The sequence below is a fragment of the Cupressus sempervirens genome, chromosome 4 (assembly GCF_028749045.1).
Source record: "Cupressus sempervirens isolate cs-2001-9-10 chromosome 4, ASM2874904v1, whole genome shotgun sequence".
Lineage (NCBI taxonomy): Eukaryota > Viridiplantae > Streptophyta > Pinopsida > Cupressales > Cupressaceae > Cupressus > Cupressus sempervirens.
The window spans coordinates 915,328,332-915,355,914 of record NC_143121.1 but is presented as its reverse complement, the minus strand read 5'-3'; the positions used below and the strand labels follow the sequence as shown (position 1 = coordinate 915,355,914).

General features: G+C 35.2%; 1 protein-coding gene and 1 long non-coding RNA gene across 2 annotated transcripts in view; one reads left to right on the top strand and one right to left on the bottom strand.

Moving 5' to 3' along the window:
- Positions 1 to 22,094, top strand: part of LOC149564384 (U-box domain-containing protein 30-like) — a 47,327-nt gene extending 25,233 nt beyond the window's left edge. Inside the window, exon 3 of the mRNA XM_089828340.1 lies at positions 21,668 to 22,094. Coding sequence (XP_089684466.1) covers positions 21,668 to 22,094 — 427 coding nt within the window. The remainder of the gene's footprint in view (positions 1 to 21,667) is intronic.
- Positions 21,904 to 24,236, bottom strand: LOC149564383 (uncharacterized). The gene is made up of 8 exons (XR_016363604.1): positions 24,043 to 24,236; positions 23,893 to 23,949; positions 23,728 to 23,803; positions 22,778 to 23,619; positions 22,583 to 22,616; positions 22,317 to 22,398; positions 22,142 to 22,229; positions 21,904 to 22,035 (listed from the first exon to the last, which is right to left on the bottom strand). It is a non-coding gene; the product is annotated as an uncharacterized LOC149564383 (long non-coding RNA).
- Between the last annotated feature and the right edge of the window lie 3,347 nt (positions 24,237 to 27,583).

Below are 27,583 nucleotides of genomic sequence, written 5' to 3'. Positions count from 1 at the left end.
TTAAATTAGGGTGAAATTGGAAAATGTTGATTTTTGATGTCTCTGTATAGTTTTAGAGATTTTTGCCACTTGTTCTAGACTGAAAATGTTGAGATGGAGAAAACCCAAAAAAAAATTGTCCTTTTGAATGCAGGTAGACCTTGACCTAGATAGAGGGGCACAATATTACCCCAGGGCACAATTGTGCCCCAAAAAGTTGACCTTGACCTGCACTACTCTAACAAAATTTTTGTTCATGGATCTCTCAAGTTTGACAAAAAGGGTATCCAAATATGTATTTTAATTTGATGTTCCACACCTGTATTTGCAAGAAAAAGGGTCTTTTTGTTTGGATGGGAGGTTTTCCCTAGTCAAACCCCAGTTTGGAATCAACCTTGAAATATAATTAAAATTGCAATATAAATAAATAAATTAAATGAAACAATTCACCTTGCTTATATTGAAATCCTTGTGGAGGATTTGAATCATTGAATCCACAAATATGGATGCTCTAGATGAATGTAGGAATATATGTAGAATGTCTCAAATCAATGGCATTAGATCTTCAACACCAATTTTGAATGGATCTTTGCATAGAAAAAGGCTTGGAAGAATGTGGATGGAGAAATCTTTAACAAGAGAACTCTATAGAGATTGAATCCTTCAATGACTAACAATGGACCTCCTTGATGAATTGGATGTTTGAACACTTAAATGCTTGAATTATTGATAGATAGTAGATCTTCACTTCATAGTAGGCGGATGCTCTCATGAAAAGTAGATAATAAATTTTCTCATAAATAGTGGATGTCAAAATGAGGGAAGAGGGCTTTCTTATATAGAGATCTAGGGCACAAAATTCTAGAGCAGGCTGAAAATTAAATCCCAATTAACCTTAACCCCACAAAATGGACCTAGATTAAATATAATTTAAGAGTGTATCATTTCAAAACCCAAAATAGCCAAACTGGAAGTAGGAAAATGAAACTTTTTGAAGCTTGATATCCCAAAAATCCTAAAAAATGAAAATTGGACCTAGGATTAGGGACGGAGTCGACCTTGCCCTAGGTCAAGGTTGAGGCCATCCTTAACCTAGGTTAGGGTCAAGGTTGACCTTGACCTAAAAGGTTGTCCTTAACCTAGAAATTTAAATTCCTTAGCTTCATATAGAAAGTTGTCACAAATAGGCCTAGAGAGAGAGAGAGAGAGAGAGAGAGAGAGAGAGAGAGAGAGAGAGAAGCAAAACAGGGGGAAAATAGCCAAATCTATGCAAAGACCTATTCAAGGTGCTTTACATGACCCCAAACCACTTGCTTAGAGGGATAACCACTCTTAAGAATGAAGTGATTCTATTTTAAGATGATACATTTAGCCTCCACTTTAGCAAGAGTATGGAGTTGATGCAAACTCTTGGTAAAGTAGATCATAATGAAAAGATAATCTTATTAAAATTATAGGGACAATGAGATCCTCAAGCCCCTAGAGACTCAAGTCTTTGTTAACTTCAAGATTACAATAAGAGAGAGATCTCTAGTAAAAGAGAAAACAAAAAGAGTGTGATTATATCGCCCAATGAAAACTTATGTCTTGTTGTAAACCACACAAGGAAACTATGCAACTGAAAAGATGGAATTAAACTGCCTAGTGAATGTGGCTACTCACTAGTCAATCCATCAAGGATTTACCCCCAAGAATATTCTATTTAATAATAGTAAAACCAAAAAGAAGAAGAGATCCAATCTTAAGGACACCTCCAACCTTAAGGGATCAAAATATATTTGAAACTAGAGGAATCAAGAGATCCTAAAATATAAATCCATGCTTTAAGGATTAGTCACTAATCCAGAAAGGGAGAAAAAGGTATTTTAAACATATATATATATATATTGAAATGTGTGTGTGTGTGTAATGAGCAAAGTGTATGCCTCTACGTTAAAATCATTGTTAACACTTTAACAGGAGCAATGACTTTAATGGAAACAAAAATGACTCCACTAATTATGTTTTCATTACGAGATGCCCCTAATTGAAAGCAACTCGAGGGAAATACTACATGAACATACCAAGAACATAAAAGGCCAGATCTACCTACTATGGGTTCAATATTATTGAGCTATCATTTTACACAATGCTAAATAGCAAGAATTCTTGTGAACTACTCTCTTGAAAAGCTGATTTTGTAAATTGACTCCAAGGTTCTGGGTGATCTTGCAACCTACTAGAACCCACCTAGTGGAAGATAAATGTGAATGTTCATGAGGAGGCCTTTGCTGGTTCATTTTGATTTTGGATGGAATGTAGAATCTACACACTATTTCAAAAATAACACACAAAGAATTATGTTTTTGTATTTCTTCTATTTTTTAATGAATGCAATCTAACAATGCAACTAATATGAGTTCCTATTCTAACAAGGGGTTAGCAAAGAAAATAACATGAAATTCAAAGCAAATAATGTGAAATTGAAATCATAGTGGACATAAGCTACAAAAAATAACATGTCTATGAGTTAAGCTTCCAAAGAGATCGGTAGGTAACCAATGAAAAATAAGAGCAACGCTTCCTATATTCCACTGATGCAATCATCAATGGGAAATTTCAATAATCGAATGATGTTTCACTCTTCATCAAATCACAAGGCCACAAAAAGTGCACTCATGCGAGACAAAGAATTATGCAAGCACAATTTGGTGATTTCTTCTCGAGCTCGTTACGTCAATGGAATTAGTAAATTTGTAGCAAACACCAGAACTAAAAGATTGCACAACTAGAAACAATGCAATAAACCTTTGGCTCAATCACAATTCTATGAAAAAAATTCACAAAGTAATGACACATTCAGGCAAGAATGACTATACTCCAAATGTGAGCACCAAAAGAATAATTTTATTGCATAATAATGGTGGCCTTCATTACATATTACAATGGGGTATTTATAAGAAATCATCTCCTCAATTTGTGTTGAGACTGAGAGATATCTTCATGAAATAATATGCTTTTAATTTAATAAAACAAACTAATTACATAAAAATTAAGCATCCAACTGGTACTTAGTAGGACTCCATCCATTATATATTCATAAATTGGATGCATGAGCCTTTACACATCAAAAATAAAGAATTTATGAGAGAGAAAAGAATGAGAAAGCCTTCGGTTGATGTAGAAGTGTCTAGAAGTATCAAAAATAGAAGCTCATCCTTCATTGGGCATCTGTCAAAGTTAAATTGTTGTTAGAACACATTTTTGATTTATGGAAAGCTCTATTTTTGAAACTAGCAGTTAATTGTCGGTGCACCTGCGGACCTGTGCACCTACAGAGCTGCACACCTCAAAAGCATTGATTCAAAAATACACCTGCACACCTTCGAAGCTGTGCACCTTGAAAGAATTGTTTCAAAAATGCACTTGCACACCTAGAGATCTATGCACCTCAAAAGGATTATTTCAAAAGTGCACTTGTGCACCTGCGCACCTTGAAGGTCCAAAAATGCAAAATTTTACTTAGTTCCAAAAATAAAATTCTAGCTTTTGGGTTTTGTTCCCCTTCATACCAGAGCTATGTCTAGATGTTTTCCTTTGAATTTCTCAATAATCTTAGTAACCTTCACTGCATATAATAAATCCAATGCATTACATTTATCTTTGACCTTTTTCCTATAATTATCTACCATATGGGTTTCAACAAAATCCTTGAGCTTTGCATCGAGTTCTATAAAAGCTTCTTATGTCCTGAAGACCTGTTGAATGTCTTCATCAGTAGAAACTTCTTCAAAAATCTTTTTAAACCTCTAAATAAGTGTACTTTGATTCCTTTGATGATTTATACCCTCTTTATAGCCAAAAAACTTGCATACATTTGAACTCCTTCTTCTACCTGAAATTCCAAGGCACTCGTGTTGAATCTTGTCATTGCATAAGATGAGGAACATGTTCTGGTTCATGTGTCCAACCTCTGTATCTTTGATTTTTCTTCTCTCCAACTACCCTATCCCTCCCGATGAGAGACCAGGTGATCCAGATTATCCAAAATGATCAAATGTTTGAAATTTTTTCACAAGATCTTCTAGGCATTTTTAAATGACTTATTCAGAGGTCTTCTACTCAAAATTTCAAGTTGAAACTTTCATCAATCCCTAAAATTGGGTAGCTGAAGGCTCACTATTTTAGGGATTAAAATTAGGTCTTTAGTTCTTCTTTCTAACAGTGTAAACGGTTCTAAATTCTAAGCTCTAGGTCAAAAGTTATGATCCTGACAAGTTGAGGATGTCCTTTTTACCTACAAAAGAAGAAAACATTAATCTGGAGAGTTCAAAATGCTTAATTAATAAGCTCTAACATGAAAAAAATATTGAGAATGTAAAAACATCACAAAACTTGCAAAAACATCATTTTAGCCTCTAATAAACAAAAAAAGTGGACTAGGTGCACCTTAGAGGTGTGCTAGGTGTGCCTTTTTCCTCATCAATGGTTTATATATGAGAATGCACACTAGTGCACCTCATGGGGTCTGTTGGGTGCACACCTCACATTTCCTTTCTAATGCATGAGGACTATAAAGGTGCGTAGGTGTGCACCTAAATAGGTGCACTTTCATTTGAATTTTGGCACACTAGTGCACCTAGGGGGGTGCATCGGTGCACTATTTTTTTTCCTTTGCAAAAATGGCTTATCCTCTCTGATGATGATTTCCAAAATCTAGGCTTTTGAAATGAGACCCGGATCTAACCAAAGACACTAGGTAAAACCCTAGAAAAGATTTGGACCCCAGACTAGGGATCTAAAAAGCTAAAAGAAAAAGTAGGAGGTCCCCATTTTTAGGAAAAATGGGGCGTGTGTTGTGAAACCATAACAAGTATGATCATAAGATAATATACATATAATATTATTTCAAATGAATTGACATCATTCCCCAAAGAAAGTAGAAATCATCATCCCCCAAAGAAAGTAGAAATACAATCACAAAGGAGGAAAGATCACATAAGAGATACAAAGAAGAATCTTTTTGGACCATGACCTAGAGACCAAAAAGAATCAATGCTACCAAGTCACAAATCCAAGCAGATTACATGAAGAAACATGTACAAACAATAGCACAAGTACAAAATAAAATGAAACAACATATGGAAGAATAGAGATACATATAGAGGAATAGTACAACAAGGTCAATTCTTTTATCACCTTGTACCAATAAAGAAACAAATATCATATAAAAGAATATAAAAACATTTAGCAAGGAAATCATGGGAGAAGCACAATACAATAGACAAACACACAAAAATACTTCCATGAAGGACTAGCCAATCAAGGAAGGACTAGCCAATCAAGCATGTCACCTACTCTCCCCATCTCATTATATATCATTTAGGGAAGGTGGATAACTCACAAGAGGGACTATATACAACATAGTAAGGATGATAGCCAGGTCCAAACAAGGATCCTCTTGAGAATCACAATGTTTGATACTAGGTGTAAGTGTCAATTGTGAGGAAAGCATATTAGGTAAATCAATACCAATGTCAATATTTTTATATTCATCATTAACATCATCAGTATCTTCTTCATCTAAATTAATCAAAATAGGATCTAAGATATGAATAGAATCATCAGAATCATGCATCTTAACATGATTATTAATAATAACTTCTAACACATCATGCATAGTTGTATCCAAAGAAGGTAAAGATTTTTGAAGAAGAGAATTGCGAGATTTAGCTTGAGCATGACACTTCTTACGACATTCATTAGCAAATTGATTATGTTTTGTCTTGCTTGAAATGTGTTGAGAACTAGGAGTAACAATTACTAAATCCTTTACAGGTCCTATAGGAGGATTAATAGGATTATAAGAAGACTCACAAGAAACAATGGTAGTTTGATTAATAGTTGTAGAAGTTGTAGATAAAGGAGGTATGGAAGGTCTAGTAAAAAGACCACGGCTAAGATCCATATGAGGTAAACTTAACTTGAGAATCTCATGATGCTTATAGGCTTGATATGAGCAAAAAAGATGATTAGGATGAGAAGGACATGAATTAGGTAATGAAGGCCAAAAGAAGTCAAGTGTAGCATAATCACTAGGCCTAGAAATATGATATACACTATGATTAACCATCTCTACTTCATCATCATAAACAAATTTAAGACATTTATGAATAGGTGAAGCAACAACATGCATGGAATTTAAACATGAAAACCAAGCTTAACTTGAGACCGATCAAAAGTGGGAATAACAACAAAGGTAGTGTTAACAATTTTTCCACAAAGTTCAACCAGTAAATCAATAGAACCAAATGATGGATAAAGAAAACCATTACAAGTTTGAATCCACACATCCAATGTATCATAAAAATCACATCACAATCCTTTGATTAAAAGATTTTCTTTTATAATAACATTGACTAAGGAGGCAGAATCAACAAGACAACCACGAGTGGGTATCTTAGCATAAATATAAAGGGAACCATTAGGAGATTTAATAGTCTATGAATCATTAAAGGTAATCAAAAGTTCACGAGGTCATTTTTGTTGAGATAATGGGTGTTGCACACATTGCATAATATTATTATATTTTATTATTGTATTTTATTATGTAATATTGCATCTAGATGGATGTGCAACATGTAAAGATTCCCATGGAATATTCTTGATGAGTTGTATTATAACATTGTGATAATATTTCACGTAATTATTTAATATTGGAGAAAAGAATTAAATGCCCAATATTAAATGTGAGGCCAATGGGTTAGGTAACACATGGTTTATGTAATACCACTTGGTGGTTTTGTGGGACTTGCTACTATATAATCAGCCACAAGGGTAGTTGTTGTAGAGTGACAAGGAGAAGACAAAAGGCAAGAGTCGAGTGGGACAAGGCTTGACAGGTTAGCCAAGGGAGCATTTGTGAAGGTTGGAAGCATGGCATGGGATGTGTGGATTCATGATTATTCACATAGTTTGCTCGCTTGTGGCTATGGCCATGAAGGCTTTCATGGTTGTATTGCAATGGTGTTTTTGCTGAATAATACATGGTGATGGATGCTTTTGGAGGCTAGGTTTTTCCCCTCAATGAGGCTTTCCCAGGGTATATCTTGTGTCACAATTTTGTGGGTATGTTGTCTATTCTCTTGCATGTGGATTTTAATTGCGTATTTATTTCAAATCTATTATGGGTAATGTGGAAATGGTTATATTCTTTCTTGCCAAGTTTGCTTACAATTTTTTCTTAACTTGTTAAGGTTTAGGTTGAGGCTTCAATTTGGGCTGAGGTTTCAGTTAAGGTTGAGCTGAAACTTGAGATTGAAGCTGAGGGTGAGGTGGAGATGTAGATTGAACCACATGACCCACTTGATTAACAACATAATTAAGATCATCCATCTTTGAATCATACACAATATCCATAGAAGATGGTTGAGCAATAGTATTAGTATCATGTGTAGGTAAAGGATTTGTATAGATTTGAAGATTTTGATTTGGAGGAGAAACAAATTTATTCCCACTACCATCAAAATTATCAACACATACAGCATTAGAATCAATTAAATCTTGAACCTTATGTTATAAAGAATAACATTTCTCAATGTCATGACCATTCTGATGATGATATTGACAAAAAGCTTTAGGATCAAAATATTTAGATGCCATTGTAGTAGGTAAAAGAGGTCAAATAGGATGTAAAGTAATCATATTAGTAGTTAGCAACCTATTCATAATAGAATTTAAAGATTCAAAAAGAGGAGTAAACATATGATTTAATCAAAAAGCAATAGATCTAGAAGTGGCATTATGAGATGCAACAACAACTTGATCAACAACTACACTTGCTCGTTTGTTTATCTTGACATATTTGTTAAATTTTTTAATTTTATTTGAATTAGGAGAAGCATCACTTTTATCAACAGGAACAGGAGCCATTGGAGTGGTGCTCTCAAATTGACTCACTTGTAATTGATAATGATGAAGCATTGCACAAAGTTGTTGAAAAAAGGTAAACTCAGTAAGCAGAATCTTATCTCTAATATACTTTTGCAATTTTGAAATAAACATACATTGGATATCAATATTAGGAACATGATAGGAAATTTGAGCATGTAAATGCTTAAATGATAGTGAGTTGGGTAAGTAGGGTATAGAAGTTGAGGGTCTGCAGAGACATGTTGAGAGGGGAAGAAGGGATGGTGAGTGGATGATAGTGGGTGAGTTGGTTGTTGCTCGTTAACAGGTGTATGATGATCGTGTAAAAGTTAGTAATTTGAGGTGGGGTTGCCTACTATTCTAAAGGAACATACCCAGTGGGAGGCAAGAGAAACTAAACTTTATAAAGCCTGAGAAACCCTAGAATGGGCACTCATCTACCTAAAAATTCTAGGGAGTGAATAATCTATTGTGCTACAATGGAATAATATAATATAATAGTAGAGCAGCTAGGGAGCATCCTCAACTAGCTAAACAAATGCTATACAGAAGCTTTCACTCAGCCTTAAGAAATCTACCAATAAATTCAATCAATTTTTCCTTAGAATTTTGTTTACAATGCATCAAATTAATTAAAAACACTTGCAGGCCTTGTTTTGAAATTTTTGAATAAAAGCATTGACAAGTTGAAAAAATGAATTAATATAATAAGGAGTCAAGGAACAAAACCATTCTAAAGCCTTGTCATGAAAAATTCAAGCAAAAAACTTAGCCAAAATCCTATGATCATGAGCATAATCACTATAAAGGATTTGAAATGTTTTAATATGATGAAAAGGGTCTCCCTTACCATTGTAATTCTCAAGATGAGGCATGTCAGCTTACTGAGGAATGGGAGTACGAATCATATCTTGAGACAAAGGAATTCCCATGTCACAAGTATGAATACTAAACTTGTTTTGAGTTAAGGTAGCAAGTTGTTTTTGTAAAGATGACACAGTTTGAACCAAAGTGATAATTGTTGAATCATTAGAATAAATAGGAGAACTAGCAACACTAGAAACACTGGGAAAAGTGTAGGAAGCTAGAGGAATAGAAGACACGACTGGAAGAACACTAGGAACTAAAGTTGGCAAAGGATTAAAATAAGTAAAAGGAGCATTATGATAAGAAGGTTGTGATATAGGAAGGGACATAGGAGGAACACTCATAAAGGGAACCTTCATAGTAACCAAAGGAGTATAGGTAGGAACACTAGGGAAGGGAACATAAGAAGGTTCTACACTAGTGACAAGAGGAGACAACCCTAAATCTTGAGCTAAAGCTTTAACATTTGAATGCACAAGGTATGTAATACCATGCAAGAGATTAACACCTTGATCACTATCACAAAGAACTTTCTTAAGAGCCTCTATAGCTTGAATAGAATCTTGATTATTGTTTTCTTGAAGAAGCCAATTAGTGATTTTATCAATCTCATTTGAAATTTTTTGGACTTGTTCAAGAGGAACTCTTAAAGAATCATCCTCATTATGAGATGACTGAAAAGAGTTTTTCTCCATAATAGGATTAGAATCAGGAAGAATCAAATTCTCATCCAGGATCCTAAGGAAAAGAGAAGAAGACTCAGGCTAAAAGGTACCCATAAGTCTACAAATTTGTCTAACCTAAAGATTAGAAGTAGGAGTAGAAGTAATAAAGCTCATAAACCAATGCAATGTAAATGAACTAATTTAAGAAAACATAGAGCATAAATATTTTTGTATTTTGATAGAGATTTTGCAATTTTTTTGTATTTTTGAATTTTAAAATGCAAGAGCATAAATGAAATCTAATCTTAATGCATAAAAAGACCTAACAATTATGAAACAAAATATAACACTACAAAATACAATAGGGCATCTAATTCCACACAAAAAAAGAGGGTAAGTGTGTTGAGTTCACCAAAATGAATAGGGGAAAATAGGACCTATCCTCAACCTGAATTCCCAAAAGGAATGATCTTAATTGATTAACCACAAGGAAGTAATCAATGCACAAATAGATCATGCAATGGAGAATATGAAGAAAGGATGAGATCCTATAATCTTTGTTATGGAAAAGTAAGTACTTGAAATGTAAAATGAATAAAAAAATACTAACCTTAAAATAGGGAAAATCTGGAAAATGTTGATTTCTGATGTCTATGTATAGTTTCAGAGATAATGCAAGTTGACCTTGACCTAGATAGAGGGGCACAATCTTACCTCAGAGCACAATTATGCCCCAAAAAGTTGACCGTGACTTGCACTACTCCAATGAAATTTCTATTTATGGATCCCACAAGTCCGATGAAAAGGGTATCCAAATTTGCACTTTAATTCATTGTTCCACACCTGTATCTACAAAAGAAAAAGGGATTTGTTGTTTGGATGGGGGGTTTTCTTTGGTCAAACCCTAGTTTGGAATTAACCTTGAAATATAATTAAAATTGCAATATAAATAAACAAAGTAAATGAAACAATTCACCTTGTTTATATTGAAATCCTTATAGAGGATTCGAATACTTGAATCCACAAGTACGGATGCTCCAAATGCATGTAGGAATGTATGTAGGATGTCTCAAATCAATGGCATTAGATCATTAACACCAATCTTGAATGGATCTTTGCATAGAAAAAGGCTTGGAAGAATGTGGATGGAGAAATCTTCAACAAGAGGGCTCTATAGAGATTTAATCTTTCAATGACTAATAATGGACCTGCTTGATGAATTCGATGTTTGAAGACTTGAATGCTTGAATTCTTGATAGATAGTAGATCTTCACTTCATAGTAGGTGAATGCTCTCATGAAAAGTAGAAAATAACTTTACTCATAGATAGTGGATCTCAAAATGAGGGAAGAAGACTTCCTTATATAGAGATCTAGGGCCCAAACTTCTAGAGAAGGCCAACATGGGAGCATTAAATCTCAATTAACCTTAACCCCTAGAAATGGACCTAGGTTAAATGTAATTCAAGAGTCTACCATTCTGAAATCTGAAACAGCTCACCTAAAAGTGGGAAAATGAAACTTTTCGAGCACCGATATCCTAAAACTCCCAAAAATTAAAAATTGGACCTAGGGTTAGGGATAAGGTCGAACCTACCCTAGGTTAGGTTCAAGGTCATTTTTTTACCTAGGTTAGGGTCGAGGTCGACCTTGACCTAAAAGTTCATCCTTGGCCCAAAAAGTCAAAGTCCTCATTTTCATAGAGAAAGTTGTTAGAATTAAGCTATAAATAGATAGATAGCGAGAGAGAGAGAGAGAGAGAGAGAGAGAGAGAGAGAGAGAGAGAGAGAGAGAGAGAGAGAGAGAGAGAGAGAGAGAGAGGCAGAACAGGGGTAAAACAACCAGATCCATGCAAGACCTATTCAAGGCACTTGACATGACCCTAGACCACTTACCCGAAGGGCTAAACACTCTTAACATGGAAATGCTTCCATTTTAAGACAATACAATAAGAATATATCATATCTAATTTTAATAATCACTTGTACTGTTACTGGAAAATATAGTTAATAATTGTTGGTATCATAATAATACTTTAATTACATAGTATATATAGTATGTGTAATTATAATACATATTCAATGTATTTTTATACCTTCAATATCTTATGAGTGTCCCACTATTATAATTATTGATAAAAAAATTATATTCAATGTATTCATATATACTTGCCAATAAAATGGTGGAGTATGTGATGAGTATAATTAGGTTGTCAAACAATAATTACTATTTGCACATCCCCTTCCCACATTCTTTCAATAGTTTGATTTCCATGCTTATAGGAACCTTTGACATGACTACCCTTTAGGACCTGCTTGGAAGATATCCATGTGGAACTTCATGTGTATGAAACTCGTTTACTATTTTAGGGTGAAATATGATTGTGTCAGTTTTGCATGCTTTAATGGGAATTCTATGGTTTTCCATTCACAACGATATTGATATTCTCTTTATTAATTCCAAATTACTCTATATAACATAAACCAATCTTAATTTTTTCTTCCATCATGGAATTCACGTAGGACACCCATTCATTTTTTGTATATATTTTGTATTATGTTTTACAATGCTTTTTGTGAATCCATTAATTGATTGGTTCATGCCATGTGCTCTTGCTCATAGAGATGGGCTGAGCTAGTAGAAAGTTGCCCCTCTTTAATCTATTTGATTGATATGCTATCTCGATATGTTTTTATTTTGATGTGCTTTATTCCCTTTTCATTGGCTTGATAAACTTCTGATTGACGGGTCTCTGTGGATTATATTTTCAAGATGAAGGTAAATCTGCTTTGACCATATCCAGTGGTTTCCTTGATAATTGCATTGATATTAAATATTCCCCCCCATGCATCTTTCAATAGATATGATGCTTGACGGGTTATAACAACAAGGTTGCAGTTATGCAGCCACGAAAAACGTCTCATATACGAAGGAGGACACTTAGATTTTTTTTTAAATTGTGAAATGCAATACAAGTGTAAACTTTTTTCATGGTATTAGTTTTTAACTATTATCTTTTGTTCAACATTAATATTGATTATCTATTAATTGATGGCTAGTTATAGTATAGGTGTATATTATTATTTGATATTTATCTAATACAATATAAACTTCAAGATGAAGGTAAATTTGCCTTGACCATATTCAGTGGTTTCCTTGATAGTTGCATTGATATTAAATATTCCCCCCCATGCATCTTTCAATAGATATGATGCTTGACAGGTTATAACAACAAGGTTGTAGCTATGCAGCCACGAAAAACGTCTCCTATACGATGGAGGACACTTAGATTTTTTTTAAAGTTGTGAAATGCAATACAAGTGTAAACATTTTTTTTTGGTATTAGTTTTTAACTATTATCTTTTGTTCAACATTAATATTGATTATCTATTAATTGATGGCTAGTTATAGTATAGGTGTATAGTATTATTTGATATTTATCTAATACAATATAAACTTCAAGATGAAGGTAAATTTTCCTTGACCATATTCAGTGGTTTCCTTGATAGCTGCATTGATATTAAATATTCCCCCCCATGCATCTTTCAATAGATATGATGCTTGACAAGTTATAACAACAAGGTTGCAGCTATGCAGCCACAAAAAACGTCTCCTATACGATGGAGGACACTTAGGTTTTTTTAAAAGTTGTGAAATGCAATACAAGTGTAAACATTTTTCATGGTATTAGTTTTTAACTATTATCTTTTGTTCAACATTAATATTGATTATCTATTAATTGATGGCTAGTTATAGTATAGGTGTATATTATTATTTGATATTTTTCTAATACAATATAATTGACATTTTAGTCAATATATAGTTATGATATTCATGATCAATATTTCTCTTTAGGATTGGGAATATTACAAATTCCCAAGCTTCACCAGCTCAACCTGCAAAATTTTCCTACCCTTGGACCAATGGGATCTTGTTTTGCACATTTTATCTTATTATAATTAATTTTCTAGTATCCATACCCATAATAGTTGTCATCCAAAGCTCATACAAATAGTAGCAAACAATATAAACATTTGAAAGAAAATAAAAAAATTGACTACCTTTTAGTTTTCCCCCTACACATCTCTAAATGATTTCTGTTTTTTGTCTGCCTCACACATTTCAGCCTAGACCTCGCATTACAACAACTTCTAACAACATTTGACACCACATTTTTTCAGGTTTGTACTCCACAAGGTATATCATCTTTTACTTTCTATTTCCATACTTTGCATTACAACATTACTTTATGTATCTTTTTTCTTAATCCTCTTAAGGTAGAGTTGAGAGGGAAACAAATCTGAGATATTCATTCCTCTCTGTACTAGGTTTATATTAGTACTCCCTCTTGTATTGATCTAATCTAATAAGAAATGGTGGATCTTGGTCTTCCCCCTTATAAATGTGCTAAGTTGGTTCTTCCATTTTACCCATACACAACACTTTTAGACTATAATGGGAAGGGCTCCATTACAGTCTAAGATTGGTAGCAGTGGACATCCATTTTCCAAAAAAAAAAAGAAAATCCCAATTACTTGAAAGGCACCTATGTGATAAGTATTTTGGAGCCCAAAACCTCTCTAATTTTTTTTTCCTAGTAATAATGGGCTTTTAAATATCATATGCTTCTCAATATTTGAAGCTAAGGATGAATTATAATTTTAAATTTTTTAAAGTTAACTACAAAGATTTTTAAAGATGCCATGGTTGTCCTTGCAACTTTTACCTTTTTTCCTAAATATCCCTGAATTTCACTAATTGAAGAAAGAGGGGCACCTTTAGGATCAACAAAACTTTATCTCAATTTTGAAAGACTTCTTTAATGTGTAAACAAAAGTTTAGCTTCTACAATGAATATAGGCCAGACAATTAATAATGAAATAAAGAATTCTAGTGCAAGCTAAGTAATCATAGAGGCACATAAATTTGGTAGCTACTACTAGTTGGGGAATACCACAATTTAGTGAGTTGCTTAAAATCTGTCCTTATTAAAGTAGGGAAGTTCAAAGCTTGATAAAAACTCAAATTTCTCATACAAAAACCATTTTTTTGCTTATAGAAACGAGGTCAAAGCCAAAATAAAAATCAACAAAATGTAGTATACACCTACAAAATTTGAGCTTTCCCAACATTCTAGAGACTTCTTTGTGTTCTTGCTCACAATCCAAAAAATTATGCATGCCATCTTCATATTCATATGATTTTATTTTAAATTTTTTCTTAAGTTTTGTTATAAAAATAATTTTTTTCCTTACTATATTGACTATCACCAATAAGTTTTTAAATAGACAATTTTTTAATTTTAATAAATCTATCCAAACTTCAAACTTTAAAAAAGATTTAAAGCCTCAAAAATTCTTCTATTCCTATTGATCAAAAGGGCCAGCCCCCTAATTTTTGACTGTTTTTTAAAATAAAAATAGAGGTTTTCTATTAAACTGAACGATTGGCACGAACAAAATAACATATTAACTTTTTAATTTAATAATTAAATAAAATACATTTATCAAAATTTCCTTTGCAATACTAACCTATGTGGATCTATTGGTGTTCAAAGCTATTGTGGAGATAAATATTTCATTCTATTTGTTGATGAATATTCTAATATGATGGTAGTGTTAGGCTAATGATCCCGGTGCTACGCATCAACTCCGGTTCGAGTCACACTAGGTTTAACACAAACCCTTTTGATGGAGTCTTTGAGAAGCGTTGGCTGCCGGCTGGGCTAGGGTTTTTCCCCTAGCCTGTTCTTGGTGTTTGATCTTTACTATTTTCTGTTCTGTTTGGATTGTTAGCTACTGGACATAATTTGCATCGATGTTTTTGGAAATCTTCTGCAGTCAATTTTGGATTGGGGGTTTTATTGTTTGCATGGCAGGGCCTGGGATTTCTTCTCCGTTGGTGAGAACAGATGGTTCTTCTCCAACTATGCATGCAATCCGATCTGAATCGTTTTATTCAGGGGAGAGCTCCAAGTTGAAAAAAGTTAATGGTTGTCTTCCGCGTAGCCATGATCGCCCTGTTCTGGTTATTCCTCCAACGGCTGTAATGGAGGACATTGATTATTGGACCAAGCATGCTTTGATATGCAAATTTTTTGGAATCCTGATTTCCCTATCCGCTCTTGAGGCATGAATCCTTTGCTCTTGGCAGGTGGAAGGCGATATGGAGATTATGTTGGTAGGGAATAGTTATTTTTTTGTTGTATTCTCTTGCATGTCTGATCGTGATCGTGTTTTTGAAGGAGGCCCTTATTTCTACAACAATGTGGGGTTATTTGTCAAACCTTGGCATTCAGGTTTTAATTATGCTAAGGATCTCCCTTCAGTAGTGCCTTTGGGTTCGCTTGCCTCGTCTTCCATTGGAATTTTGGCGTGAAGACATCCTTCGACAAATTGCTGCTTTGTTGGGGAAGCCAGCTGCGATTGCACATCAAACCCTTGATAAAAAGGTTATTTCTTTTGCTAGAATTTGTGTTGAAATTAATTTGAATAACCCATTACCAGATTCTTTGGAAATTTGTCTGGGGGATTCTTCTTGGGTGTAGCAGTTAGATTATGAATCCCTCCCTTTCCGTTGCCGGATTTTTCATGAGTATGGTCATTTACTGCGGCAGTGCCCCCGTAACTCGAGTTTCAAAGGAGTGGATCGGTCTACAGCTGGAAATGCTGGTGGTTTGGCAGATACTACAGGGAAAGGACAATCTCAAATGGTTAATACTACCAAGGGGATGAATCCACAAGATGCTACAGGTAAGGGTAAGGCTCCAATGCAGGATAAGGATGGATTTACCCCTGTTCGTCCTCGAGCTAAGGGACATGGTCAAAAGAGGCCTTTGAAAGAAAGATTATCTGATTCAAGTTTTAACCGTTTTGAGGTGCTGGATAGTATGGTTCTAGAGGAGGGTATTCCTCCTCCTATCTCTTCTGATCCAGCTTGCCCAGATGAGAGATCTATTCCTAATGATGCTTGTGAGGCATCTCAAGTTGTAGTATATCAGAATTGTGAGGTTCCTGTAGCTCTTGTGACAGCGGCTCTGGTGACTCCTGCAGTGTTGGAAGATGATGATGTTGTTTTGGCTGACTTGGTTAAGGATGTGCTACCATCAAGTAAGGGCAAGGGATCTCCTCTCCCCTTGGGGTTGCTGCCTCGACCCTTTAAGCGGGCTTCTTCTTCTCCCCCTCTAAGAAGTGGGCGCAAAACAGACCAAGAGAAGATTAAACTCACAGGAGATATATTGATTGAGTCTGGTTTAGTGAAACCTTTGGATTCTCATTTTCCCAAATCTACCCAATGATGATTATTCTCTCATGGAATGTAAGGGGGTTGAATAGCATCCCTAGACAAAAGGCTATTCATAACTTGGTGGTTGATCATAGTCTTGATGTTTTTTGTATCCAAGAGACTAAGCTCTCTGTGGAGTCTATGCTCCAACATGCCTCTAGTATTTGGTCTTGTGGCCAATGCCAGTGTGTTGGGGCAACAGGCAGTGCTGGTGGTTTAGCTATATTTTGGGATCCTCAAAAAATTTCTCCTCTTGGCTGGATGTCTTCTCGCTCAGCTCTCTCTATGGTAGCTTCTGCTCTAGACTCAGGAGAGGTAATCATGGTTATTAATGTGTATGCACCTATTAATCTTGTGGGAAAGGAGGAACTTTGGGAACATATTCAATATGTTAGAAATTGTCATCCTTGTCATCCTTGGGTGTTAGCAGGGGACTTCAATTCAGTTTTAAGTCTGGAAGAGAAGCATGGTGGTTTGGCTAGATTGGGGCCTTCTTTTGCTCTTCTTCGGCAACACATATCTCTTTTGCATCTCTCTGATGTTAAGCCTTCTAATGGCCTCTATACCTAGAATAATCGCAGGACTGGTGTTGCTGCTATCTCAGTACGCCTGGATAGATTTCTTGTTTCTTGCTTCTGGCTTAATGGCACCCTTACTATCTCTTCAGAAATCCTTGATTGGAGGGGTTCAGATCATTGGCCAATCAAATTTTCCGCTATAGGGGCTTATGTTCTGAAGCATCCTCCTTTTAAGTTCCAGTTGATGTGGCTTCATGACTCCTCTCTTCATGATTTTGTTTTTTGTTGGTGGAAAGATGGTGCCCCTGCATATGATACTGCAATGTTCTCATTTTCTAAAAGGCTTCAATATGTTAAAAGGCAGCTCAAGATATGGAATAGGGAATGCTTTGGGAATCTTCACTTTATGAAGAGGCTTGCTCAAGAAAATCTTGATGTCATCACAAGGGAGATTAGAGATCGAGGTTTCTCGGAGGATCTTGGCCAGGCTGAATCCCTTGCTTCTAGAGCTCTAGAAGAATGGGAACTTCGAGAGGAAATTTTTTGGAAGCAAAAAGCTCGAGTTGATTGGCTCCAGGAAGGTGATCGAAACACTGCCTTTTTCCATAAAACAGTGCAATCTCGCCGGAATCAGAGCACTATCTCTTCTTTGGTTAATTCTCAAGGTATCCAACTAAATTCCTTGCCAGCTTTGTTCCAGGAGGCTATTTTGTACTTCTCTACCCTCTTCTCTGAGGACTCTCCTCCTGCTGATAATGAAGAAAATATTATTTTGTCCTATATTCCTTCCCTTATCACTCAGGAAATGAATGATTATCTCATGCGTCCTATCTCTTTGGAAGAGCTGGAGGCGGTGGTCTTTGGCATGCCTAAGGGGAAGGCTCCTGGTCCTGATGGTTTTCTAGTTGAATTCTTTTAGGAATTTCGGGACATCATTAATCATGATTTGTTGGAGGTGGTTAAAGAATCCTATGCTAGCAAGCAGATGCTTCGAGCTTTGAACTCTACGTTCTTGACTCTTATTCCTAAGAGAGAGGGTGCTAATCAATTGGAGTTTTTTAGACCAATTGCCTTATGTAATGTGGTCTACAAAGTTATTACTAAGCTGATTGTTGAGGGACTGAAAAGGTGGCTTCCCATTATTATCTCAGAAGAACAAGGTGGTTTTGTTGTTGGAAGACAAATTTTGGATGGGGTGGTTATTGCTACTAAGGCTATTCACTCTATGGCTACTTCAAGGGAGAGAGCCATGTTTGTTAAGCTGGATATGGCTAAGGCCTACGATAGAGTTAAATGGAGCTTCCTAAGGAGTATTCTTCTTTCTTTTGGATTTAGCTCTGACTGGGCGAGTTGGATTATGAGTTGTGTTACTTCTGCCTCTTTTTCTATTCTTATTAATGGTCAACCTTCACAACTATTTGGTGCTTCTAAAGGCCTCCGCCAGGGTGACCCTCTCTCCCCATATCTATTCATCATCATGGTTGAAGGCTTGGGTAGATTCATTAAGCCTCAGGTGTCCCAGAATTCTATTCAAGGCTGGCGGTGGGGTAATGGCTTACCTTCTCTTTCCCATCTTCAATTTGTTGATGATTTTGCTCTTGCCAATCTTGCTAGGATCAAGGAAGCTGAAGCCTTTCGACATGCTTTGGACGTTTATTTGGCAGCTTCAAGCCAGAAAGTTAATGAGCACAAATCTTTCATTTACTTTTTTAACACTCCTGATTCTATTCAGCACAGGATTGTTGGTATCCTACAGTTTCAGATAGGTTCACTTCCTTTGACTTATCTTGGCATTCCTATTGTTGTTTCCAGGCAGCCACGTCTCTTCTGAAAAAATTTGATTACCAAGCTTCAGGATAAGGTTAATCATTGGACTCATAGATGGCTTTCTACTCCTGCTCGGGTTACTCTTCTTCAAGCTGTTATCCAAGCTCTTCCTACTTATAGAAGCATGGTTCATGTTGCACTTATTTACTTTCTCAAGGAGTTTGATGCTCTTTCTCGACAATTCCTTTGGAGTGGTAATTTGCGTAGTACTAAATGGAGCTTGGTTAATTGGGCAACTATTTGTAGGCCTAAAAAGGAGGGTGGTCTTGGTCTTCGTTCTGCTCTATTGAGTAGACAAGCTTTGGTTGCTAAACTTTATTAGCGATGGTGCTCTAGACAGCATCAACTTTGGGCTCGTACTATCACTCATAAATATTTTCATGGTGCTGATCCTTGCTCTGTTTCTGCACTTCCTCTTGAAGGTCGTGGCTCAATGGTTTGACATACTTTGAAGACAGGTGCGATGTTGGTGAAGAGGGGTCTGTTCTGGATATGTAAAGGAGGTTCTCAGGCTTTGTTTTGGTCTGATGCTTGGGATGGATTCCCTTCCATTTTATCCATATACCCTCATCTTCAGCCTCTTTGTGACTCTTTTCTGGCCGCTGGATGGGATAAAGTGGCTCATTACAAGACTCCTTATCAATTGGGACCTGTTGTTGGTTATAGATGGAAGCATTCCTCTGATTGGCCTCCTGGAGGTACAGACATGGATCGTCAGGAGCTTTCTCAAATTCTGGCCTCTAGAGAGTGTTCCTCTTTGCTTGGTCCAGATGTATTGGCTTGGGGCGATACCTTGTCTGGTAAATATCATGTCTCTACTGGGTATCAGGAGATAACTAGACAATTATTTGGGGATGCTGAGGTCCCTTGGTGGAAGCAAGTCTGGAATAAAGTTTCTTGGTCCAAGTGCAATTTTTTCATGTGGCTAGTGGCTCACAACCGTTGTCTTACCTGGGATAATCTTTGTAAACGTGGATTTCAGGGCCCCTCTTATTGTGTTTTGTGTGGTAATGGAGAGGAGTCTGTCTCCCATCTGTTCTTCCATTGCTCCTATTCTACTCAGATATGGCACCTTTGGTGGAGCGCTTGGGGTTGCTCTTTTCGGCATGCTTCCTCTTTGCCTGAGTTCTGGGCTCGCTTGGGTAGTGCTCCCTCCAAGTCTTCTTCTCTCCATGCTGCTTGGATTGCTAGCCCATCTTTCATTCTTTGGCATATCTGGTTGGAGAGGAATCGTCGCATATTCCAAGATGTTCGGCTTGGTGTTTTGCATCTTTGGTGGAAAATATCACATTCTCTCCAGGAAACTATTCTTGTGAAGTGTGAGCTTGATGGGGGTATGGATCCAGTTGATCTTGCTATCTGTAATCGCCTCAATTTTCATCTGCAGGATGGGGTTGCGGCTCATAGGTTTCCTTCTATGTCCAGGCAGCTTCACTATCAGAGGAAGGGTCGGGTTAACCGGGATGGGCACTGGACTCCTCCTCCCTGTGGAGTTCTGAAAATTAACACTGATGGTTCTTCTCGTGGGAATCCTAGTCCGGCTGGTATTGGCGGAGTAGCTCGTTGTAGTTCTGGGAATGTTAAATTTTTCTTCTCAATTCATAAGGGTGATTATACTAACAATCTCATGGAAGCTTAGGCTATTTTATATGCTGTGGAACAGTGTTGCTTGTGGGGATGGAGTAAGATTATTTGTGAGTCTGATTCCCAGGTGGTGGTGAACATGCTTTCTTCGCAAGAGCTTGAGGATGTTAGTTGGCAGCTGGCCACTATTGTTAAGCAGATTCTTTTCTTCTCTTCCTCTTTTCAGTTCATTAGGTTCAAGTATATTCCGCGAGAATGGAATAGACCTGCTGATTGTTTAGCCAAATGGGCTTCTAGTCATGATCCGGGTTGGAATATTAGGAATAGGGGGCAACTGTCCTTTGAGATGGTGCAAGAATTTGATGATCTTGTTGCTCAGGATCGAGCTCCTTGTTGAGCTCTCCTTGTTATATTCCTTTCTGTTTTAATAAATTTTTACCCCTCTTTTTTGCGAAAATTTCCTTTGCAAATTAAATGTGGTGTACTGTCCGAGGGTTACTTTCTTCGTACAGTAATCCTACAAAAGGTTAACATATCTTAGTTGCAGTTCTTCAACTTATGAGACGACTCTTTTTCAATTCAAACCAGTATACATTGGTGATGGTGCTCAATGGTAAACAGGTCAACTGCTACCCAATTTTCTACCCACAGTTTTTCACACAGCCGGACAGAGGTAATTAGTTTTCTGACTTCTTCGACTCTGTATTTCCTCTTAAATCCCCCTTTCGTTGTAATACCATTTTGCTGCCTGTTTTGGAAGAGCTGTTATTGGAATTTGACCATGTACAATCAGAAAAGCCTCTTCATGCTCCAAAGCTATAATTTTCATTTGCGATATCACAGTTGGACATCTTGATTTGGGCGAAATTTATTAAAATCCATGGAGACCATATCCATTCCTTCCCTTTCCAGGTGTCCATATCCCAACAAGTAATGAAAGAACCAGTGCACTGGAATCTACAATGGAGTCTTTGGACACATTAATCCTCACATTACAGAGACTCATTCAAGCTTGGTGCTCCTCCAATTCAAGTAATACTTCCCACGCTAACCCAAGTGAGAAAGGGATACAACATGTGCTGCTCAACGTTAGAAATTCTTCTGCCCACATTGGAAATTTGAAAACCCTAGCTTATCTAGCTAACATGAGTGAGCAAAATAGGGCTTTAATAGTTGCATCAGGAGGCCCCTCTATGCTGATTTATATCCTAAGCAGAAAAGAGATCATGTGTGGTGAAGAAGCCTTGGCAATATTGGCAAGCCTCCCAATCCATGAATCTAAGAAAGAATGCATGAGCGCCCTAAAAAGCCAAACAGCCATAGACATGATATGTTGGTTCTTGAGTGAAGGCAGCAAGGATGCTAGGTTCCATGCAGCACAAATACTCCATGGGCTTCTCACTGCAGATCAAAACTTCAAATCTGTTTTTAGGCCCGATGAAGAAACAAAGCATGCATAATGCATCCAGCTGTAACATTAAAATAGCTAATTATCAATCTAACATACCTGTGACGTAGCCTTGTCAAATTTCTTTATGGCCTCCACCAGATATTAAAGCGTGGAAGCTCTCGTTGCGATTGAACACGGGCATGCCCTAAAAGGAACAGAGTATTGTTGGGCATAATCTTAAAATGAAATGATAGAGAAAAGATGACAAACAATGATTAACCTTCAGAAGTACCTCTATCACAGTGTGTACAGCAGAAGATCATCGTTTCTACCTATGTTGTTATCTGAAGTATTTCGGCACCCCTCTATAGGTCCTTAAACATCACACATTAAGGAAGAAATTAAGCTTGAAAAAATAAGTCAATTTTGACTATTTAACACTTTTAGCCTAGGAATCAAGCCTTAGTGTGTGATTTTTAAACTGTTCGTTCTATAGACGGTGCCACTTTCCACCATGATGTCTATATTCTAATACTGGAGCAGCCAAGGCTCTCTTACCATTTTTGCTTCCATGTCCCTTATCATCATAGTCCTATTAAATCCACAAATTGTTAACTTGTTCCAATTAGGTCATAATTCTAAAAACTCTAATTCTTATGAAATCACACAATGCCATCAGACATTACACAAATGGGGAAAAAAACATAATGCATTAGTTGTAACATTAACAAATCAATTATCAACCAAACATACCTCTAATAAACTGACTTGAAAGCCTTTCTTCTTTTTCATAACTAGAAGACTATCTAGAGCGTGCAGTGTTGTGTCTAAATCGGATAGTTGAACAACTTGGACACCTACAGCGGAACACTGGGCAGCTACATCCTCAATTCTATCTCGTATGTCTTCTGTCTCATCGTCATTTACAGAAGTTGCAGCTCCTCAATTCTCTCTCGTATGTCTTCTATCTCATCATCATTTACAGAAGTTGTAGCTCTGATGGAACATGGGGCCTCTCCTAAAGGAGATTCACTATCAGGCCGAGTTGTAGTCACTACTATACTTTCAGTAGTAGTAGTATTAGTGATGTGACATAATATTCCACCAAACCCATTGATAAAGTTGTAAGAACTTATATCAGAAACAGGTGCTATTGCAACATTTAATGTAGACAGCCCACCATTTGAGCTTGATTGAATGTTCAAGTTTTCTGCCAAACAAACAAGAAGCCATTGATTGCAAAATAAATGAAACATAATTTTTCAAATAATATGAGCTTCTTGCTTGTTAAGTAAGCTCATTAGTTCATCGAAGTTTTTTTAGCATGTCTCTATAATTGTGCACACAGAAAATATCTCATAGATATAGTAATTTAGAATCAAATGAAGATTGAAGTTACATAACTGAAAATTCGAAGGTAGATACACCTCTGAATGTCGATGAAGATCCTGACAAAGCTTGAAGATCATCATTCAAGTTTGATGTAGCTTGACGCTTTTCTTTCGAAATCGACTGCTCCCACTCCAATTGCTCCAATTTCTGAGTGGACTTTCGTAGCAATTGGAAATGAGTTGTCGATTTCAATGTAGATTTAGCTGCATGTAATCATAACAAATTCATTAGATTGAACCAACAAATTTTAACAGATTGAATCAACAAATTTTAACTGGTTGAATCAAATGGACTAAAAAAATTAGCATTACCCAATGAGATATAGAAGCAGGCCCTTTGTCGATTCCTCCCCCTCATGGGATCTCTGAAAAATCAGCTACTCTTTTTCTAAAATCATATCACGTTATCTTGAAACCCCAACTCGAAAAGAATCGTCAAAAACTTGGTAATTTTGTTTGTCAAACAGGGATACTCACCGTTGTTTCATCTGCAGTTGGTGACAGTGTTGGGTTCTTCTTTTCAAAAATAGTATCCTGTTAATAAACAACAGCTCATCTTGAAAACTAAAAATCAAAGTAAAAATCATTAAAAAAATGATAAATTATTTGTCAAGCTCGGTTTCTTACATGTGGTTCATCAATAATTCGAGACTCTGTTGGGTTATTTATAAATGTCCGACAAGGCCGTGCGGCCATGTACTCTTTAGCATGATCTCTCCTTTCCTTTTTCCTCTGTTCTTGCTCTGCATTCTTTGCTTCATTTGCCACATCTATTTCCTCTCTCTTTTTCCTCTGTTCTTGCTCCGCTTTTTGCAGATTGTGTTCTTCCTCCTCATTTTGTTCAAAAGTTTGATTTTGAAAAATTTCACGACAAATACTTTAATAAGATGGCTGACCAGAACCGCAACTCTTCTCATTATCTCCTTAGCGAATGCCATTCCGCTGTTTCGAAATTTGCACAGGGTATTTCCTGATCTTTCTCTTTTGGGATGCGATGCTACAGCAAAAGTTTGTTCTTGTTTTGAATCGTAAATTTTCTATAAATGATCGTTTTATAAATTTTCTACAAAGGTTTTTTAATCCACTCTTTTTCGTTTGCTCTTTAGAAAAATCTAATTTTTTTGTATAATGATTTTTTTTCACAACAACTGAAATGTTGTCATCCATCAGATGTTTTTCAACTTTTTCTTTTTTTACTTTATCTTTTTTTCTTTATTTTTCCTTTTTTTTTTTTTTTTTTCAAGACTCAGAAAAAACAAGTTTTCTTATCCACTCTTTTTCGTTTGCTCTTTAGACTGAAATCTAATTTTTTTGTATAATGATTTTTTTCGCAACAGCTAAAATGTTGTCATGTTAGATGTTTTTCAACTTTTTTTTCTTTTTTACTTTTTTTTCTTTTTCTTTTTAATTTTTTTTTTAAAAATAAGTTTTTATTTTATTTTATTTTATTTTAAATTTTGATTTTTTTAAAAAGTTTTGATTTAAAAATAAAAATAAAAATAATGTTATATATGTTTCAATCTTCTAATTTCCCTTGTATTTTTAGAATTATATTTAATTAATATATATAATGTTATTGAGAATTTATTTAACTATTATATTTAATCTATTTGATAAGCATGGTAAAATATAAATAATTTATTCAAGTAAATGTAAATTGTTTACAATAATTTTAATCTACTTCATTTTAATAATATTATTTATTGATAGTTTTAGAATATTTATTTTTATAATGATATTATAAATTTATACAATATATTAATAGTATTATTTCTAATTATTTATTTGATTTTTTTTTGTATATGTCTAAAATTTAATAATTATTTATATCTTTTGATATAAATATTTAATGAATAAGCTTTACATGATGGTTAGAATTGTCGTTAGAGTTAGACCTTTAATTATGATTACAAGCCATGGTTAGGGTTATGATCATGTTTAGGTTTACCGTTATAATTATGGTTAGGATCATGGTTATTTTTTAAATAATATAAATATATTACTAAGGGTTATGATGAAGGTTTAGGATTACAATTATAGGTAAGGGTTTTGAGAAGAGTTTATATTTATGTCATGTTAGGGTAATGATTGAGTTTATAGTTTCAATTTAATCTTGTCTATGATTAGTGTTTAATATTTACACTAAGACAAAGGTTATAGTTATAGTTGAGATGAAAGTTGTCAACATGGTTTAATATAAGAATTATGTGTTAGGAATAAGGTGTCTCAACCTTGGATAATTCCTATTCTTATTATTTGTTTTGTAAATGTATTTTTTGCAAATAATGTAATTAAGTGTGAATGTACATGTCTAGTTGGCATGTTGATGTGTTACTCCACTTGCATGTGTCGGCATCTTGAATTGTGTGTAAGGAGATCATGACTGAAACGATTATGATGGATTCCTATGATGCGTAAGAGCTATCTTTAGAAGATATGATGATGGGTGAAGACATGAAGACATGTGGCAATTGATTTTTGATTATTGTACACTTGAGTCTCCATCTAATGTGCATGATATAAGTGACCTTGAGGTTGTAGATAGGAGAGAGTGAAATGTGTATTTTTGGTAGTGTTTTGTTGCGACTAGATTTGTCTTCTGAGTCTTGAAAGAATTTGAATTTCAAGTGTGTTGTAACCTTTGTGTTGAAAAAAATACATTGTGTAAGTTTTGGATGGGTGAGGTTGTTTTACCGAAAGGTTTTTCCCCACTAACATATCTTTGTGTTTGAGTTTTCTTTCTCTATCTATTTTTTGTATTCATGGTTGGCTACAATATTGTTTTTTACATAATATTGAATGTAAAATTGTAAGTATTTAAATAGAATTTGTAGAATACTTTCCTTAAGGGATTAGTGTTGGAAGTTGTTTCGGCACCTAAATTTTCTTACATTATGATTATGGTATGAGGTTACGCCATGGTTACTACTATGTTAGGCTTAGGATTTTGATTAGAGTTGTAACTAAGCTTAGGATTGAGGTTAGATTTAGGATATGATTAGTGCTAGAGTTAGGGTCTTTACTACTATTAGATTTAGGATAATGGCTTGTGATTATGATTAAGATTTATACCATGTTTATAAGTGTGGTTAGTGTTAGGGTTTTGAGAAGAGTTTATGTCATACCTAGGGTAATGATTAGATTAAGAGTTTCTTGATTAAGATTAATGTTTGATGTTTATATGCTAGAACTAGGATTATAGTTATAATTTGGATGAGAGTTGTCAAAAGGGTTTATTGTAAGAATTATTATTAGGGTAAGAGGTTGCACCATTGTTATTATTATGTTAGGGTTAGGATTATGTTTAGTGTTAGAACTAAGATTAGCATTAAGGTTAGATTTAGGATATGATTAGTACTAGAGTTAGGGTCTTTACTACTATTAAAATTTAGGGTTATGGCTTAGGATTATGGTTATGATTAGGTTTAAGATCTATACCATGTTTGTAATTATGGTTAGTGTTAGGGTTTTGCAAATATTTTAGGTTTATGTCATGTTGGGGGGATTGATCACATTTAGAGTTTTAATTTGATCTTGTTTAGAATTAGTGTTTGATGTTTACACTTGGACTAGGATTATAGTTATAGGTGAGATGATAGTTGTCAATAGGGTTGGTTGTACAAATTATGGTTAGGCTAAGAGGTTACACTATAGTAAAATTATTATGTTAGGCTTGGGATTTTGTTTGGAGTTAAAACTAAGCTTAGGATTGAGGTTAGATTTATGATATAAATAGTGCTAGAGTTAGGGTCTTTACTACTATTAGATTTAGGATATAATTAGTACTAGAGTTAGGGTCTTGGCTACTATTGGATTTAGGATGATGGCTTAGGGTTGCAATTATAATTAGGTTTAAGATTTTATACCATGTTTGTACTTATGGTTAGTGTCAAGTATTTTAGAAGAGTTTAGGTTTGTGTCATGCCTAGGGTAATTACTGAATTTATAATTTAATTCAATCTTGTTTAGGACTAGTGTTTAGTCTTTACCCTAAACCCTAGGGTTATAGCTATAGTTGGGATGAGAGATAGGGTTTAGTGTAAGAATTATAGTTAGGGTAAGAGGTCACACCATGGTTACTACTATGTCAGGGTTAGGAATTTGGTTAGTGTTAGAACTAATCTTGGGATTAAGGTTAAATTTAGGATATGATTAGTGCTAGAGTTAA